Source organism: Elephas maximus, chromosome 15 (assembly GCF_024166365.1).
Source record: "Elephas maximus indicus isolate mEleMax1 chromosome 15, mEleMax1 primary haplotype, whole genome shotgun sequence".
In the NCBI taxonomy this organism is placed as follows: Eukaryota; Metazoa; Chordata; class Mammalia; order Proboscidea; family Elephantidae; genus Elephas; species Elephas maximus.
Window position 1 is genome coordinate 11,028,440 of NC_064833.1, and position 16,714 is coordinate 11,045,153.

At 46.6% G+C, this 16,714-nt stretch overlaps 1 protein-coding gene across 5 annotated transcripts in view; it reads left to right on the plus strand.

Annotated features, from left to right (window-relative positions):
• The first annotated feature begins 979 nt into the window (after window positions 1-979).
• The window catches only part of DNAAF11 (dynein axonemal assembly factor 11), a 105,954-nt gene continuing 90,219 nt past the window's right edge, over window positions 980-16,714 (plus strand). For 4 of the 5 annotated variants that reach the window (XR_007513261.1, XR_007513262.1, XM_049853918.1 and 1 more), the window contains exons 1-3: window positions 980-1,194; window positions 11,320-11,487; window positions 16,171-16,248. Coding sequence is in view for 3 of the 5 variants with exons in the window: in XM_049853918.1 (XP_049709875.1) it covers window positions 1,185-1,194; window positions 11,320-11,487; window positions 16,171-16,248 (256 nt within the window). In the remaining 2 variants the exon portion in view is untranslated. The remainder of the gene's footprint in view (window positions 1,195-11,319; window positions 11,488-16,170; window positions 16,249-16,714) is intronic. The other variant, XM_049853917.1, reaches the window with a different exon arrangement.

Consider the following 16,714-nt stretch of genomic DNA (forward strand, 5'->3'; position numbering starts at 1 on the left):
TGTTTGTTCACTTATAAATGAATGAACAAATAGAATATCCCAGATCCACAGATAGTAACTTTCACAGGAAAGGTCCAAGGCCTTTGACAACTAGAGAGTTCAAGAGTAAGGTTGGGAGTTCAAGAGTGAGTTGGTCTGGGGCCAAGGACCGACGCTCAGAGCCAAGACATCAGACACCTGGGTTGCAATTGATCTTGAGAATTTTCTAGAACACTGGGCTGCCTGCCTTCCTCTATTTCTTCTGATCCAGAGGCTGAGACCCTTTATACTGGCCCTGACCCCCTGCCTTTGTCAGTTTAGAAGCTAACCCTTTTAACTGGAATGATATCTAGCACCAGCTTTCTGCCACAAGCTAGGTCTTTTTTAGTTGCGACGTCCCTCTTGCTGTGAAAATGCGTAAGTCCAGGGGTAGGTATATTTGCACACCGCTAGTGTTTTTTTTAGTAAATGGAGTGAGAGCCAAATTCGGATCTCCTGGCTTTGGAAGACGTTAAATAAAGTGTTGTTGTTGTTGTTAGGTGCCGTGGAGTCAGTTTCAACTCCTAGTGACTCTGTACACAACAGAAGGAAACACTGCCCAGTCCTGCATCCTCACAATCGTTGCTAAGTTTGAGCCCATGTTGGAGCCACTGTGTCAATCCATTTCGTTGAAGGTCCTCCTCTTTTTTGCTGACCCTCTATTTTGTCAAGCATGATGTCCTTCTCTAGGGACTGATCGCTCCTGATAACGTGTCCAAAGTGCGTGAGGCAAGTCTCGCCATCCTCGCTTCTAAGGAGCACTCTGGCTGTACTTCTTGCAAGACTGATTTATTCCTTCTGGCAATTCAAAGAGAAAAAAAGAGACCAGGCTAAGAAGCAAGTCAAGGGGGCAGATCCCCTCAGGAAGTAAGAGCGTCCTGTGGTTCTTTGTTCGATCTGGCCAACTACTCGCGGGAAAAGGAAGCAGTTCTGGAAGGTGGAGTCTGAGGACGAGGAGGTGGAATAGGCTGGGGTTGGGGAGCCCCTCCACTGGGAGTCTCGCTTCCTTTCTCCTCCCGGAGCGCAGCCTGACCCCGCGCGGCCGCCGTAGAGTCCCTGTTGCCATGGCTCCCAGTTCGACGCGGACGCGCTGAGGCGGGACTGAAGGGTGAAGAGTCCTCGGGGTCGCGGTTGGGCTTCAAAGCTTCGCAAGCCGGAGAGGCGCCATGGGCCGGAGTAAGCACCCCCCCGCCCCCGCGTGTCCTCCCTCCGGCGCCGTCCCGGGTGACAGGGACCCTCGCCGCCGGCCTGAGGCCACTTCTGCCCCCTCTCGCCCGCGGACCCCGCCGACCCAACCCTTCGCCCTCTGCAGCCCCAGCTGGGAGAAAGGGCCGCCGGGCCAGGACCGGCCAGTGCCAGGCGCCTCACCGAACTGGCCGGGAAACCTGGCCTTTTCTAGGCTCCTGTCCCTCATCTGTAAAATGGGGGACCAGAAGGGCGTCGCATTGGATGAGCGGGGTGTTCTGGGAGGTGCATGAGTGTCGGCGTCAGGTACTTAGGGCCTTCTACCTCCTTGCTTGCTGTATGGTCTGGGCAAGTCACTCTCTAGGAGCCCCAGCCTTCAGGCCGCTCAGGAAGGCAGGGTAGTCTGATGGTTGAGGCTGCCGGCCTCGGAGCCAGGGTTTAAATCATACTTCCTTTGCTTACTAGCTTTGTGACTTTTAGAAAGTGACTTCACCCCTTGGCTCTCAACTATCGTATCTCCAAAACGAAGGCAATAATAGTATTGTTTTAAAGACATAGTAAGTGTTCTTTTTTAAAGTGTTCTGAGGAGTCCTTAGCCAAACCAAGCCAAACCCGTTGCCATCGAGTCGACTGGACTCATAGCCATCCGATAGGACAGAGTAGAACTGCCCCATAGCGCTTCCAAGGAGCAGCTGGTGGATTCGAACTGCTGACTTTTTGGTTAGCAGCTGACTTCTTCACCGCTGTGCCACCAGATCCCTGGTTGGTGCAAACCTTTATCGCGCTTAGCAGTTAACCCAAAGGTTGGAGGTTCCAGTCCACCCAGAGATACCTCGGAAGAAAAGCTCTATGGAGCACAGTTCTGCTCTGACACTCATGGGGTCACCGTGAGTCAGAGTCAACTCGACAACTGGAAAACTGCTTGCAGCTGGAGAAGAAACTTGTGCTGCTGAGAGAGGATGATCACATTTATTGAGCACTTACTACCTTCCAGGAGTGGTTTGCGAGTGTCAGTTCATTCAGTCCTCACAGTGGTCTTATGAGGTGGGCGCTATTATCATGTCCATTTTGCAGATGAGCAATTGGAAGCCCAGGGAAATTATGCATCATGCCACACAGTAAGTGGGGTACCTGGCATGTGAACCTCAGCAGGGCTGATACTCTGATACTGCCACTTGGGAATAAGGGAAGGACTGGTGAGGACAGAAAGAGGCCATGGTGCCAATTCTCATACTTAAAGTCAAAGAGACTACTTGTAATGTCTGTTCAGTTGGAGCACTGTCCAGCCTGGGGCGGTAGCTAGGGGAAAGGAAAGAATAAGCTCTCCTTGAACAGAAAGCCACTTCCTCTTTGCACAATTACTCTGATGTGGATTGTGATTTATAGAACACCTAGCTTTTTTAGTAAAAAATTCACTCCATTGAGTTTATTTTGTATTACTGTAGGCATAAAATGAAGGCGATTACCCTCATGAAGAGGAGTCCTGGTGGTGCAATGGTTAAGTGCTCGGCTGTTAACTGAAAGGTCCACAGTTCGAATCCACCAGCTGCTCTTCGGGGAAAAAGACCTGGCAGTCTGCTCCCATAAAGACTAAAAAACCAAAACCAAACCTGCTGCCGTTGAGTTGATTCCAACTCATAGCGATCCTGTAGGACAGAGTAGAACTGCCAATAAGGTTTCCAAGACTGTAATCCTTATGAAAGCAGAGTGCCATATCTTTGTCCCTCGGAGGAGCTGGTGGGTTCAGTTAGCAGCTGAGTGCTTAACCACCGCACCACCAGCGCTCCTTCCATAAAGATTACAGCCTAGAAAACCCTATGGGACAGTTCAACTCTGTCTTATTGGGTTTCGGTGAGTCAGAATCGACTCAGTGGCACACAACAACAACTCCCATGGGGATGTGGTCTGTGCCTGCTCTTGCCAGGAGAAGTGATAGATGAGCTGGTTAAATAACCCAGCGTCACGGGATGTAATTGCAGGAAGGGTGCTTGGAGGTCACTAATCCATCCCCTGTAAAGCTACTGATGGGGATCTTGTTAATTGGAAAAGCTAAGCCTTTTGTTCAAAACCTTGCTCCTGTTATGTGATAGATCAGAATTGAAGCTGAGGCTCTGGGCCAGTGGCTTTTTCTAATGTCTTTACTTTCTTAAAGGCATATAAGGGGAAAACCAGTTTCATATTAAATTAGCTCCCTTCGGTTCATCTTAAATAGGAAACTTCCATCAGGCCCATCCGCCCTCATTCATGGCCCTTATATTGTGTACTTCTCCAGCTACTTATAACAAAGCCCTTGCTTCCTGTTTTTGTTAGGCCTCATTCAGTTGTTGGGTAGTATTGTGCATCTTCGACTTTGAGCTCTTTGAGAAGGGTGATGGGCTAGGTGTCATGTGATTTCTTCAGTTACACACCTGTGAACACTTGCTAAATGCTTTCTACGAACGTTTTAGCTTTACAGGGAGCCCTGCTGGTACCGTGGTTAAAGCACTTGGCTGTTCACCAAAAGGTCGAACCTGGAACCCACCAGCTGTTCCACTGGAGAAAAGACCTGGTGATCTGCTTCCATAAAGGTTACAGCCCTGGAAGCCTATGGGGCAGCTCTACTGTCCTACGGGGTCGCTGTGAGTCTGAACTGACTTGAGGGCAAAGATTTGGTTTGGTTTGGGTTTTAGCATTACAAGGGGAAGATTTATTAGCAAAAACTGAACTTCTAAGACAATATCCTTTGATATTTCAAGTACATATGTAACATTTTAGAAGTAAGTAAAAGACTTAAGGATAAAGGGTTTTTGGTTTGGTTTGCTTTGCTTTGTAAGGAAGCCTTATTTAACTTCCAAATTGAACTGGTTACTAAAGACTTCTAATTTGTTTGCTGTCTTTGTTTTATTATACTGAATGGTGTTTTCATTTAACGAATAGACCGAGAGTTATAGCCTTTCTGTAATTTTTGATTGATGTAACTCAGAGAGGAGTGCTCAAGCAATTATCTTGTAACTTAAAGCACATTAAAATAATCTGATTATTACATTAATTTAATTTTATATGAATGGGCATAGCAAAATCACTCAGACATTGCACCTTTTGAAATTTAGCCATCTGTACATGTTATGAATAATTCTTATTAATTCATGCAGTCATCCTTTGAGAGTTTACTGTAATCCTACTGAGCACTACATGCTGAGGACGCTTAATCCTCACAGCAGCTCTTAAGTACAGTAGAAACTCTTGAGACAGGTCACTGGAAAAACTTGGTTGAAGTGGCGAATCATAAAAACGGTACACGTTCGGGCTTCTGCCTCCAGCCGTAATAGAGTAACTGGTACTGGACTTAGCCTTCCACCCTAGACTGTAAAATCGGGAAAAATACATAAGGCTGCTTTTCAGGAACACCAGGCAGCAAGTGACTGCTTCTTGAGATAGTGGAAACACAAAAGGTATATCCCGCAGTCACCCCAGCTTTCTGCCTTGGGGTACTTCCCTGCTTCAGGAAAGGGAGGTGGGACTCGAAGCAGAGTTGTGGTCTCATTGGGCTGAAGAGGCAGGAATTGGCGTTCTGAGCTGCTGAAGTTCCTGTAGTTTATAGGGCAGAATACAGAGAAGAGGGCACTGCATGGGATGGGGGTGGAGAGAGGACCGAAATGGGATGTTTGTAATAGGACTTCAGGCAAGGGCTGCACTGTGCATGTGTGTCGCAAGACTATGAGAGACCTTGCAGAGTCACTTGCTGTAGGACGGAGAGTCGAATGCAAATACCAGAGCTTAGGCAGCACTGGAAGACATTGGAGTCCTGTTCCAGCCCCATGGGTATTCAGTCGAGACCCCAGTAAGACGGTGCCCTAGGAGTAAGTATTGGACCCTAAAGTAATGGCTCTGCTTTGGGCGTAAGGTCAAAATTAAAATAGACCCACCCCCAACAAGAAATAAAGCAGGAATGAAGTTTCTGCCAGCACTCTACCTGCCTACCAGACAGAGTAAAACTCAACCCCTTACAGGACAGTGACATAATCCAGACTCTACAGGGCATCACCCACAACAATCACAATTACCAGTATATGATAAAAATAACTAAATAGGCAAAGCAGGAAAATGTGACTCGTGATAAAGGAGAGCAGCATTTAGTAACCACAGATCCCAAGATGATGGAGTTGTTTGACAAACTTCAAAGCAGTTTATTAGTTTCCTAGAAATTACCACAAATTTACCAACTTAAACAACACAGGTTCATTATCTTGCAGTTATTCAGGTCAGAAATCTGACATGAGTCTCAACAGGCGAAAACCAAGGTGTCAGCAGGGCTGTGTCCCTTTCAGGAGGCTCTAGGGGGAAATCCTTTTTTTGCTCATTTGTGTTGCAGAATTTAGCTCTTTGCAGTTTAGGACAGAGATCTTTCTTTCCTTGCTGGTTGTCAGTGGAGGGCCATTCCTAGCTTCTAGAGGTCACCCACCTTTGTTGACTCATAGCCCCCTCACTCCATCTTCAAAGCCAGCAACATTGGGTTGAATCCCTCTCATGCTTTCAATTTCTTCTCCTTCTTCCATCTCATCTCTCAGACCTAGCAGGAAAGGTCCTCTACTTTCAGGGACTCAACTTCATGTTGGCACAGTGGTTAAGCGCTGGGCTGCCAACCAGAAAGATGGTGATCTGAACACACCAGCCATTCCACAGAAGAAAGATGTGGCAGTCTGCTTCCATAAAGATTACAACCTTGGAAACCCTATGGGGCAGTTCGACTCTGTCCTGTAGGGTCACTAGGAGTCAGAATTGACTTGATGGCAATGGGATTTAAAGTGTGTATCACTTGGCAAGTGTTGAGATAAGCATACATCTGTGATGGCATCATCACAGTAAAGATGAGCATATCCGTCATCCCCAGATGTTTCCCTGTGCCCCTCTGTAGCTTTCTCTCCTACCCCTCCCACTGCCTTGCCCAGGTAACCACAGGTCAGTATAGATTAGTTTGCATTTTCTAGAATTTTATATAAATAGAAACATACAGTATGTACTTTTTTGGGGCCTGGCTTCTTTTCACATAATTATGTTGAAACCCATCCGTGCTATTTGTGTATATCAACAGTTTATTCCTTTTTATTGCCGAGTAGTATACCACTGTATGGATATACCACAATTTTTTAATCCATTTACCTGTTGATGGACCTTAGGATAGTTTCCAGAAACCACTTCTGGCACCAACTCTCCCAAGCTGGGCTGGCTGCCTAGGAAGCAGACGTTTAGGTGGAGATTAGCATGCCAGCAGACGTTTAGGTGGAGATTAGCGTGCCAGCAGACGTTTAGGTGGAGGTTAGCGTGCCAGCAGACGTTTAGGTGGAGGTTAGCGTGCCAGCAGACGTTTAGGTGGAGGTTAGCGTGCCAGCAGACGTTTAGGTGGAGGTTAGCGTGCCAGAGGTTTATTAGAGTGTTCCTGGGGCGGGGGGAGGTAGGGAAGACAGCAAACTGGGCAGAAGGGGAGGTTGTGCTGTGATGCATCTCAGTAGCCAGTTGCCATGGAGGCGAACATGACTCATGGAAGCCATGTGCGTCAGAACAGAACTGTGCTCCATAGGGCTTCCAGTGGCTGGTTTTTCAGAAGCAGAGTGCCAGGCTTTTCTTCCTAGGTGCCTCTGTGTGGGTTCGAACCACCAACTTTTCAGTTAGCAGCCAAGAGCATAATCATTTGTGCCACCCAGAGCACCTTAACAAAGGCCTCAGCTAACCAGCCCCAGGCACTGTAAACTTGGAATGGACCTTCTGATTTGCCTAAGTTGAGGTGAGTGGCCTGAGCCTGTGTTGCCCCATATCACCCAGCCATTGGGTATGGGCAGCCTTGGGAAGGGGGCATGACCTTGGTTGAGGGGTGTCTTTAGCTGAGTCAAATTCCAAAGGAGGCAGGCAGCTCAGGGCTGTCCCAGCAGCTGGGGAATTAATCTATCAAATTTGGAGGGGGAACCAAGCAGCACATGACAGCATTCGCTCTAGCCTGGAATGCCCTTTCCTAATTTATTTACTTGGCAAACATCTACGCATATTTCAGGATTCAGCTCAGGCATCCTAGCATCTCTTCCGTAAGCCTCTTGTGACCTCCCTCCTCCCACTCTGTAGGACAGATCACGCCCTGCTTGGCACCCGCTGTCCCTTTCGCATACATCTGTCATTGCCCCTTCACTTCCTGTCCAGGTTTTTAATAGCACTTTCTGTGTGAGTGGCCCTTAAAGGTATCACTTATAACGATGACGTCAAATCGAGAAGAGGTAGGAGAAGCCAGCAATCCTGTTTCTAACAGTTTCCATTGAAAACGTTAAAAAAAAAAAAGTTTAGGTGCCTCAAGAGTTTAGATATTTCACCTCTTTGTTACCCTATTTAGTTAGTTTCTATCAAGCCTGTATTTCATATATGTATCTGCTAGGTCCATCAAGATGTCTGAACATTCTGCAAAACCTGCTCTGAACATACATTGATTGATTTTGTTCTAATTGAGCAAGAAAGAGAGGTTTGATTGCAAAACATGATAGAAAGCCTGGAGGAAAGAGCACTGAATTGCAGGCTTTGAGAACTTCTAGGAGTCTGCACGCTACACAGAAAAGCTTTGTAGAAGCAAACACATCAGGACAACCTCCCATATCCCAGACACCTTCTTTCCTTTTCCCATGCCCCCAGGCAAGTCATTCTACTCACACACCCACAACTTACAGAGATCCCACTCATATTACGGAATCGACTTCAGCTCGTGGAGACCTGTCAGTGTAGAGCTGTGCTCCATAGGGTTTTAGATGACTGGTTTTTCAGAAGTAAATCACCAGGCCTTTCTTCTGAGGTGCCTCTTCAAGAGCTGGAACCTCCAACGTGTTAGTTAGTAGCTGAGTGCTTAACCGTTTGTGCTACGCAGCGACTCCTGGAAGCTGGTCAGTTTTGGTTAAACCTTTGGGTTCCTCCGTAGCGCTCTTCTAATGAAATAAGTATCCATCTGTCGCTAAAGCTCTAAATATCCTCCATCAGTCATCCATTCCTCCAGTCATGCAGATATTGGGCAGCACCTTCCGGGGATAAGACACTGCTCAGAAGCTGAGTCCTGTGCTCTGCAATTTGAAATTTTCTAAAATAAGGAAGAGAAGGCATATTTGATAGAACACCTTAGCACGTATACTATATAGTAGGCATTGTAACACCATCTCTCTTGAAATATTTCACCTTAAAAGCCAAAACTAAACTGGTTGTCCAATCCATTCCGACTCATAGTGACCCTAAAGGACAGAGTAGAACTGCCCCATACGATTTCCAAGGAGTGGCTGGTGGATTTGATCTGCCCACCTTTTTGGGTAGCAGCCAAGCTCTTAACCACTGTGCCACCAGGGCTCCTCTTTCACCTTAGTATGACATATTAAGGTTTCCAAATTGTCTTTAAATCCTAGGATGATGTCTTGTAAGTGCAGTGCTGTATTGTTAAAGAATGATTGGTGTAAATTAGTTTGTAAAATGTAAAATGCTTTCCCGTTTAGATGATGAAAACACTCTGATCTCCATCCACCACATAGATGTTCGCCCACATTTCTTCAGGGGACTCTGGTTTTAGCGTGAATGTTTGCCATTACAGGTGAAGCAGTGTTGTCAAACAACAGTTTCCAGAGTGCTGTAAAATGGTATGCTGCCCAGCAGTTTGCTTAAAATGAAAGAGCTCAGAAAAGGGCCACTGGGAAATTCCACACCTTCGCAGTCCTCCTTCCTTCCTCTGCGGGACTCCATTTTCTTTTAATCTATCCGAGTTCGGTGTAATTGTGTTGAGCAAACTTTCTTGCCGTGCTGAGTGAACTCTTCACCCCTCCCTGCCCCTTTTTGTGTGTTTGGGCGAATTAGTTATTCATGCTAAGGGAGCCCCCCCACTTTAAACTAATAGTGATTTTTACCATCTTCATTCTCACAGTTAGGCAGTGTGGACGGACAGCCTAATATATGCCTCAGAAAGGGAGGACCTAACAATTACGTGCAAATGCTTAGGAGTTCCTGGGTGGTGCACATGATTAACATGCTAGGCTGCTAACCAAAAAACGGTGGTGGTCTGAGTCCACCCCAAGGTGCCTCGGAAGAATGGTCTGGTGATCTGCTTCCAAAAAACCAGCCATTATGAAGCACGGTTTACTCTGACATGAGTCGGAATTGACTCTACAGCGATGGGTAATTAGTGGCATTGGAGAGAAGCCCAGTGCAGCGGCCAGCAGGGATCCCACTGAACAGAGCTGTCCTTTCTGCCTACCTCCCAGCCACTTTGGTTGCCCCTTCCGCAGGGCTGGTTTGTAGCCCTCTCAGCCTGTTAGCTGAACCTAAGGGAGGAGCAGCAGGGGCACGCCTGTGTTTGGTATTCTAATCCCTTGACCTCTATGTTCCCTTGTCTTTCTTGCCAAAAACTGCCTTTGCAAGCAACCTCACTTCCTTCCACCAGCAGCAGAAGAGGGTTCGGTTAACTGCACACAAATGATCAAGTTCTCACACGCTCTGTGGCATAGAGGCGGGGCAGAGGAAAGTGGTGAAGAATGTAGGCTCAGCTTGAGGAGCCTGCACGTTTGGGAAACCTGAGAAACCTTGAGATACTCTTACTCCGCCATGTTTTGAGGCAGTGTAGCAGAGTGGTTAAGAACGCATGGTCTGGTGCCAGACTGCCTGCATTTAAAACCTGGCTGTAGCTCTTACTACCATGACCAGGAGCAAGGTAGTTAAACGCTGCCTCAGTTTCCCCATCTGACAACTGCACATAATAACGGTGCCTGTTGTTGTTGTTGTTAGCTGCCATCACGTGGGCCCCTGACTTGTGGAGACCTCATGCACAACAGAAAGAAACCCTGCCCAGTCCTGTGCCATCCCCATGATAGGTTGCAGATGGGACCGTTATGATCTATAGGGTTTTCACTGGCCTGGATCACCAGGCCTTTCTTCCTTGTCTATCTTTGTCTGGAATATCTGCTGAAATCTGTTCAGCATCATAGCAACACACAAGCCTCCACTCACAGACGGGTGGTGACTGTGTATGAGGTGCACTGGGTGGGAATCAAACCTGGGTCTCTCACATGAAAGGTGAGGATTCTACCTCTGAACCCCCACTGCCTCCATTGGTACCTATTCTTCTGTCAGTACATGCAAAGCAGTTAGAACAGTGCCTGGCACTTTGTAAGTGGCAATAAATAAGTCTTTATCATCTCCTGGGATGGACATGCAATATTTCCACATTCTACCTAAAATGTGAAGGTTCAAATGGATTAATACATTTTTAAAAGCATTGGGACAGTAGGTTTCTCCATGGTCATCACCTCTTTGATTTCACTTGATCTTATGAAGGTGATTCATGATCTCGTTCTTGGCCCCAATTGTGGACCATCATGTTGGCTCTAATCTCTCGCTGCCGTCTTTATCACACACTCCAGTCTTCTGAGTTAGACCAGCCCAGTGCTGAGGGAGTAGGGACTTCTGTGAGCAGGTCCTTTCATTCCTCCTCCAGACAGAACCAATGGTGGTTGTTTTGTAAAACTGCAATGCAAAATCTGGGGTGTTCTCCTTTATCTTCAGATTTGCTTAAGTTAGTAACTATTGGTTAACTGAGTACACGCATGAGCCTTTGCTTACGGAATGGTGGGAAATGGTTCATATCTCTGCCCTCTGCCAGCTGACAGTGCCTCTCAGTAGTAAGTCACTCTGTACTTGGATCATTAAGTGGCTCTCATCCAGTTTGACATGGTACCACCATTCAGCATCTACATCCTTGTATTCATTAACCATCAACTGTCTGTATCCACCCAGCCCAATGTAGTGGACTCCATGAATACAAAGGCAAATGAGACATTGCTTTAAGGTGTATGGAGTCCCTTCTCCTCTCTGACTTACACCACCGTGTCACAACAACTCCAGCAGGAGCCAGCACTTCTCATGTCTTTCCTTATGAAAATCACTTTAAAAAGTTCTGAAAATCCAACCTGAAACTACAAGAGAAGGGCACTAAAACTACGTTATGCCCTCCCCACCCCAAAACCGGTTCTGGAATTGTCATTTAGCCGCAAAGAAAAGCCAACACATTAACAACCTAATACCCCGATGTTGGACAATGGGGAGCAGAAATGTAATAGGTACCACATTGTCTTTCAGTCACAGAAGATCTCATCAGGCGGAATGCTGAACACAACGACTGTGTAATCTTTTCCCTGGAGGAGCTCTCCTTGCATCAGCAAGAAATAGAAAAACTGGAACACATTGACAAATGGTGCCGGGATTTAAAAATCCTCTACCTTCAGAATAACCTCATTGGGAAAATTGGTAGGTTTCCAGCGCTTTGGTCACAGCCTTTCTTTACCATTCTGAACGGGAGAACTTTGGAAGATGCGCTGTTATTTTTAGAGTGAGACAAGGGCTGGAAGAGAATTGGGCCAGACGGTCAGCACAGGCATCTCTCAGTCTAGCTGCAGGGAATGTTCCCGAGCTTTTCCCTGTGCAGTCAGCCTCCCTGCCAGCAGGGGTCTCCACTGAGGAGCTGGGAGGAGCAGTTAAAGGCGGGGGACACACTAGTTGACCTGATCATTTATAGTCTGATTTTTTAAAGGTCGTATTAGGGAGGAAGACATAATTCAGGCATCTGTCAAAGTTTAACATCACTCTAGGTCTCTCAGCGGGGCAGGCGGTTTGCACTCGATTACTAACCCAGAAGTTGGTGGTTCAAACTCACCCAGCAGCGCTGTGGTAGAAAAGTCTGGTGATCACGTAGCCAAGAAAACCCTGTGGAGCAGTCGTCTTCGGTAACATATGGGATTACCAAAAGTCAATTGATGGCAATGGGTGTGTTTTTTTGGTTTTACATCACTCTAACAAACTGAAAGGATTGTGTTATATAGGAATTGAACAAGTCTTTTTTGATTTACTTAGGAATTGAACCAGTTTTTGACGTTTGCCCAAACTGTGATACTAGTTCTGCCATATTTATTGTGGGTTTCTAATATATACAAGGCATTGTTTGTGCTCAGTATTTTGGTGTTCAGGGGATTCCAAAAATTATGTGCTTTCTGCTCTAGTTTGGAAGGAAATGAAAGGCATGTATAGCAGTCAAGTGGAAGAAGAGCAGAATGTCAGCATTATAACTGATAAACCTGTTTGGAGAAAGTGGCTTAGATTTGTAGGCAAGTAGGCTTGCTGGCACTGCCCCTTAGAATTAAAGCTCATTACCCAGTCACATGCAGAACGGACAACCACAAGCCTCCTGGACCCAGGTGAGCCCTTGCTTTCTGGCAGGAGGGGGTCAAGACCATGTGTTCTACGCTGGCAGGAAGATCCTGGGGAGCCAGAAGAGAAAGTGGGAGTGGGCATGCCTGTTGGGTAAGCCGGTCCTCCTCCCCTGGGGAAGAATGAGAAAGGGCCAGTGAGAAGGGAGGCCTGAGCAGTCACTCTAACGGAGGTCTTGCCCCATAGAAACGGGGCGAGCGGGCCATGAGATCCGCCAACCTGCAGAAAAGCGACAGTATAGTTTAGTAGTAAGAGTAGGCACAGGCTTTAGCATTGTGCAGACCTGGGTTTGGTCCCGAAACTGGACCAATGGGTCTGAGCCCAGCATGCAAGAAGCCAAACTCTCAGACGCTGTTTTTGAGAGGAAGAAAGAATTTATTTCTCAGGCAGCAAGCGAGAACCCAGAGGTATCGACCTCAGATTGAGTTCCCTGATCTGCGCGAGCAACGTACAGTTTATACTTATTCATTTAGGGGTGGAGGGAAACGGTAGGCGGGATCAAAGGTTTTACCTATTCATAGTTTCTACTGAATAGTTATTACAAGGGGGGGCTAAGACTAGGCACAATAGAGGCACACGGACCAAATGCTTATGAAATGGGCTCGACTACTGTGGATGATACGTTTGCAGTGATTTCTGTTCCTTGGCAGGAGTCTTTTGATTCCTTGACGTAAGTTCTCTCGTGTTACTGAGCATGTGTGGCAGCCCAGGGTCCTTTGTGGGTCATTGTGGTCTGCTCTGCGCATGTCAGGCTACCCTGAGCCGGTTGGGTCTGGCCTCTTCTGGGGCTCTCCGGAGGGTCTGAAAAACAGTTTAGAGGAAGTGAGTGACGTGGTGGAGAGGTGACAGGGAGTGGCCTGATACCTGGTGGAGCACTAATTAATTAGGTGTCTTCAGCCTCCAGAGTCCCACGACAATCCCTGCCTCTGTCGCTTACAAGCTGTGTGAAATCAGCAGCGAGTCAGTGAACTCGCCCAAGCCTTAGGCTGGCCAGCTGTGAAGCGGGGATGGCTACACCTGACGTGCAGGAGTGAATGAGATGTCCTGTTCGGCCTTACGCTTGCTGTGCCGGCCACCGCGGCCAGTTGCCATGGAGCCTGTTTCCACTGACGGCGCCCCCATGTGTGTCAGAGTAGAACTGGGCTCCCTAAGGTTTTCAGCGGCAGATTTTTCCGAAGTAGAGCAGCAGGCCTTTCTTCTGATGTTGTGTAGGAGGTGGTCCCTAAGTGACAGCTGCTGCTGCTGCTGCTGTTTTTTACCCCAGGGTGCCCGAGGCTAGGCAGATGAAGGGAGAACAGAACAGAGCTGGAGGAAAAGGGAAGGGGTCGAGGACTGAGGAGACAGAGTGTGGGTGCTGACACAAGCCCAGAGGTCAGCTTCTGAGATTATCCTTTAACTTCCGCAGGAGGTGTGCACTGGTCCTCAACAGGGGACATTTGGCAATGTCTGGAGACATTTCTGGTTGTCCTAAGTATGTGCGTGTGTCGGGGGGTGCTGCTGGCATCCAGTGGGTAGAGGCCAGGGATGCTGCTGTTGTCCCGCCGTGCCCAGGACCCCCCCGCCCCCCCCGGAGAGACTCGGCCGGCCCAGGATGTCAGAAGTGCTGAGGTTGAGAAACCCTGCAGATGTGGTTGCCTCTAGCTTCGTGGGTAATTGAAAATTGGATCTAGGATTGTAAAAAAAATCTTGAATTTGCATCGCTTTTGAAGGTTTACTAAGAATCCTCCCTATTTCTTAAGAGAATTATTTTTGGCACCTTTTACTTTACCAGAAATTAGAAACTCTGGCACATTGTTCAGTTAAAAAGGCTGTTACAGAAACCCACCAGCTTTTATGCACGAGGGCATCAAAGAACGGTCCTAATTTTACAGATCTAGAAGAGCTCCCAAAATTCTCATCCCCACAGCTGGGTCCATCACAATTACTAATTAGTACCACAGCATTTCTGTTCTTTTCAGAGTTGTGAGAAAGCTTGGATTTTTGTTTCCGAGGTATTCTTAAATTAAACACTCATTTAAATCCTAATAATGGGATTTTTCAGTGCTGCTCCACCCTTGGGCACTTAAGAGCTTATTTAGCAAGTAAAACTATTGCTCTAGGACTCAGACTGGCTCTTGTGCCGCTGAGGTAAAAGCTTGAAAACGGTTGCCTTTCCCGAAGCTCTGTTCTTCCTCATGAGATCCAGATGGGCCATGAAGGATGGCTGTACTGGAGTTGATCCACATGGGGGCTGGGGGCCATCTGGATTTTGTTAAGGTGCAGATCTGGGCCCCACCCCAGTCTCCTGAACAAGTACTTCCGGGGGTGGGCTCCATTTTTAACAGTTTCCTAGGGAGCCTCGTGCCTGGGTAAGGTTGAGAACTGCTTGAAATGGGAAGGGATTTGATCCACCCCGAGTTGGTTGGTCTGGCTAAGGCAGTTGGTGAGAACTGCTTCCAGGATGGTTTGGGCTCAGTGTTCAGACTCTCTTTCTGTTGCCCAGGGTGTCCTATACATGTTTACTTGTAGAGCCTTTTTTTCCCCCTTGACCAGTTTGGCCCTGGTCATTCTTGAGGAGTAAATTTAGGAAATCTTTCTCAAACAGATCTTATTTTTTTCATACCAGGTGACTCTTTGAGAGCTATGCATATAACAAGGAGCTCTGGTGGTGCAGCCGTTAAGAGCTCCACTGCTTATCAAAAGGTTGGCAGTTCGAATCCGCTAGACGCTCCTTGGAAACCCTATGGGGCAAGTTCTACTCTGGCCTATAGGTCTTAGTGAGTTGGAATTAACTCGATGGCAATGTGCTTGTTTGTTTGTTTTTTAATGCATATAACAAAGGTTGGAAAGAAGAATTCTGTTTTGAGCAGGTATTTTATTGTGGGCTGGCAGTTTTAACAAAAATTAAGTGTTTTTATTAAAGATACAGACTAGAAACTCTATCATAATTCTTGGCACATAGAAGGTCTCCAAATCTGTTGACTATCAAATGCTGAGATGTTGTCGAGAGAACCTTTTGTAAGCGTTAGGATGGTCAGAAAAAAATATTAATTGCTGAGAGAAACTTGAGTAATTTATTCCAGAATCCTCATTTTTTAAAAAAAATGGGTAAATTGAGGTTTGGAGAGATAAATGGTTATTCTCAGGCTGGTAGGAGCAAATGGTATCCCTGGATGGTGCAAACGTTTAACAAGTTCAGCTGCTAACCAAAACGTGTGAGGCTCAAAGATGCCTCAGAAAAAAGCCTGGTGATCTACTTCTGAAAGATCAACCACTGAAAACCCTACAGAGTGCAGTTCTACCCTGACACACGTGGGGTCTCCATGAGTCGGAGTTGATCTTGCCCTCTCATCTGATTGAGTCTACTGGATGTACCTGCCCTCTCCTGCACCATACGGTTGCCCTGCAATTGCCGTGGGCTGGTTGGCTTCAGCTTGGGTGCCTGAGCCGTCACTGGCAAAAGAGATGGAATTGCCATGTACTGGCCCAGCTTGGTCAAGCCTAACCCCTGGAGTTGGGGCTGGGAGAGACATGAACAAAACTGGGTTCCATTAGGAGAGGTGAAGGACTGGTGCTTCCCAGGCAACCAACCATGTCTGTTGTGCAGGCACAGAGTGAGAAAGCAATGTGGTTTGGTAGCCATCATGGTAATCCTTACAGCCTCAATATCATTTTCACAACAGATTGATTATGGAGTAATGTCCTTTTTCTTGAAGATTAATTCATTACACTATTTGTATGTTTCAGAAAACGTTAGCAAACTCAAGAAACTTGAATATTTGAATTTAGCTTTAAACAACATTGAAAAAATTGAAAATTTGGAAGGTAAGAATTGTCTTCTATTTTGTTATGAACTACAATTGGGATTCAAAATTAGATTTAAATAGTATTGCTTAAGCGATAGGTATACTTTTCCAATTAACATTTTATGTAAGTCTTAACATTTATTAACCCTGATTGTAAAAACCCAGACAATAAAGATATCTGTAGATTCAAAAACGGAAGGCAACTTCACCTTTCGTAACCCAGCCTCCTTTCCATAGGTAACTGGTGTTAACAGTGTCATGTATGTAGGAGGTGGCTCTGTTTCATTTTGCTTTGTATCAGTGGGATCATACCGTGGAGCACTGCTATGAAAATTAATGTCTTCCCTGAAGAAATATATCTTGGAGAGCTTTTCTGCGTTAACCTGTTTATCTACCTTGTTCTTTTGATACTCAGGAATGGGGGCAGGGCCCTATAATGGAATGGTGGTAAACTGATTTAGTTAACTGTTGTTTTCTGTGTATGG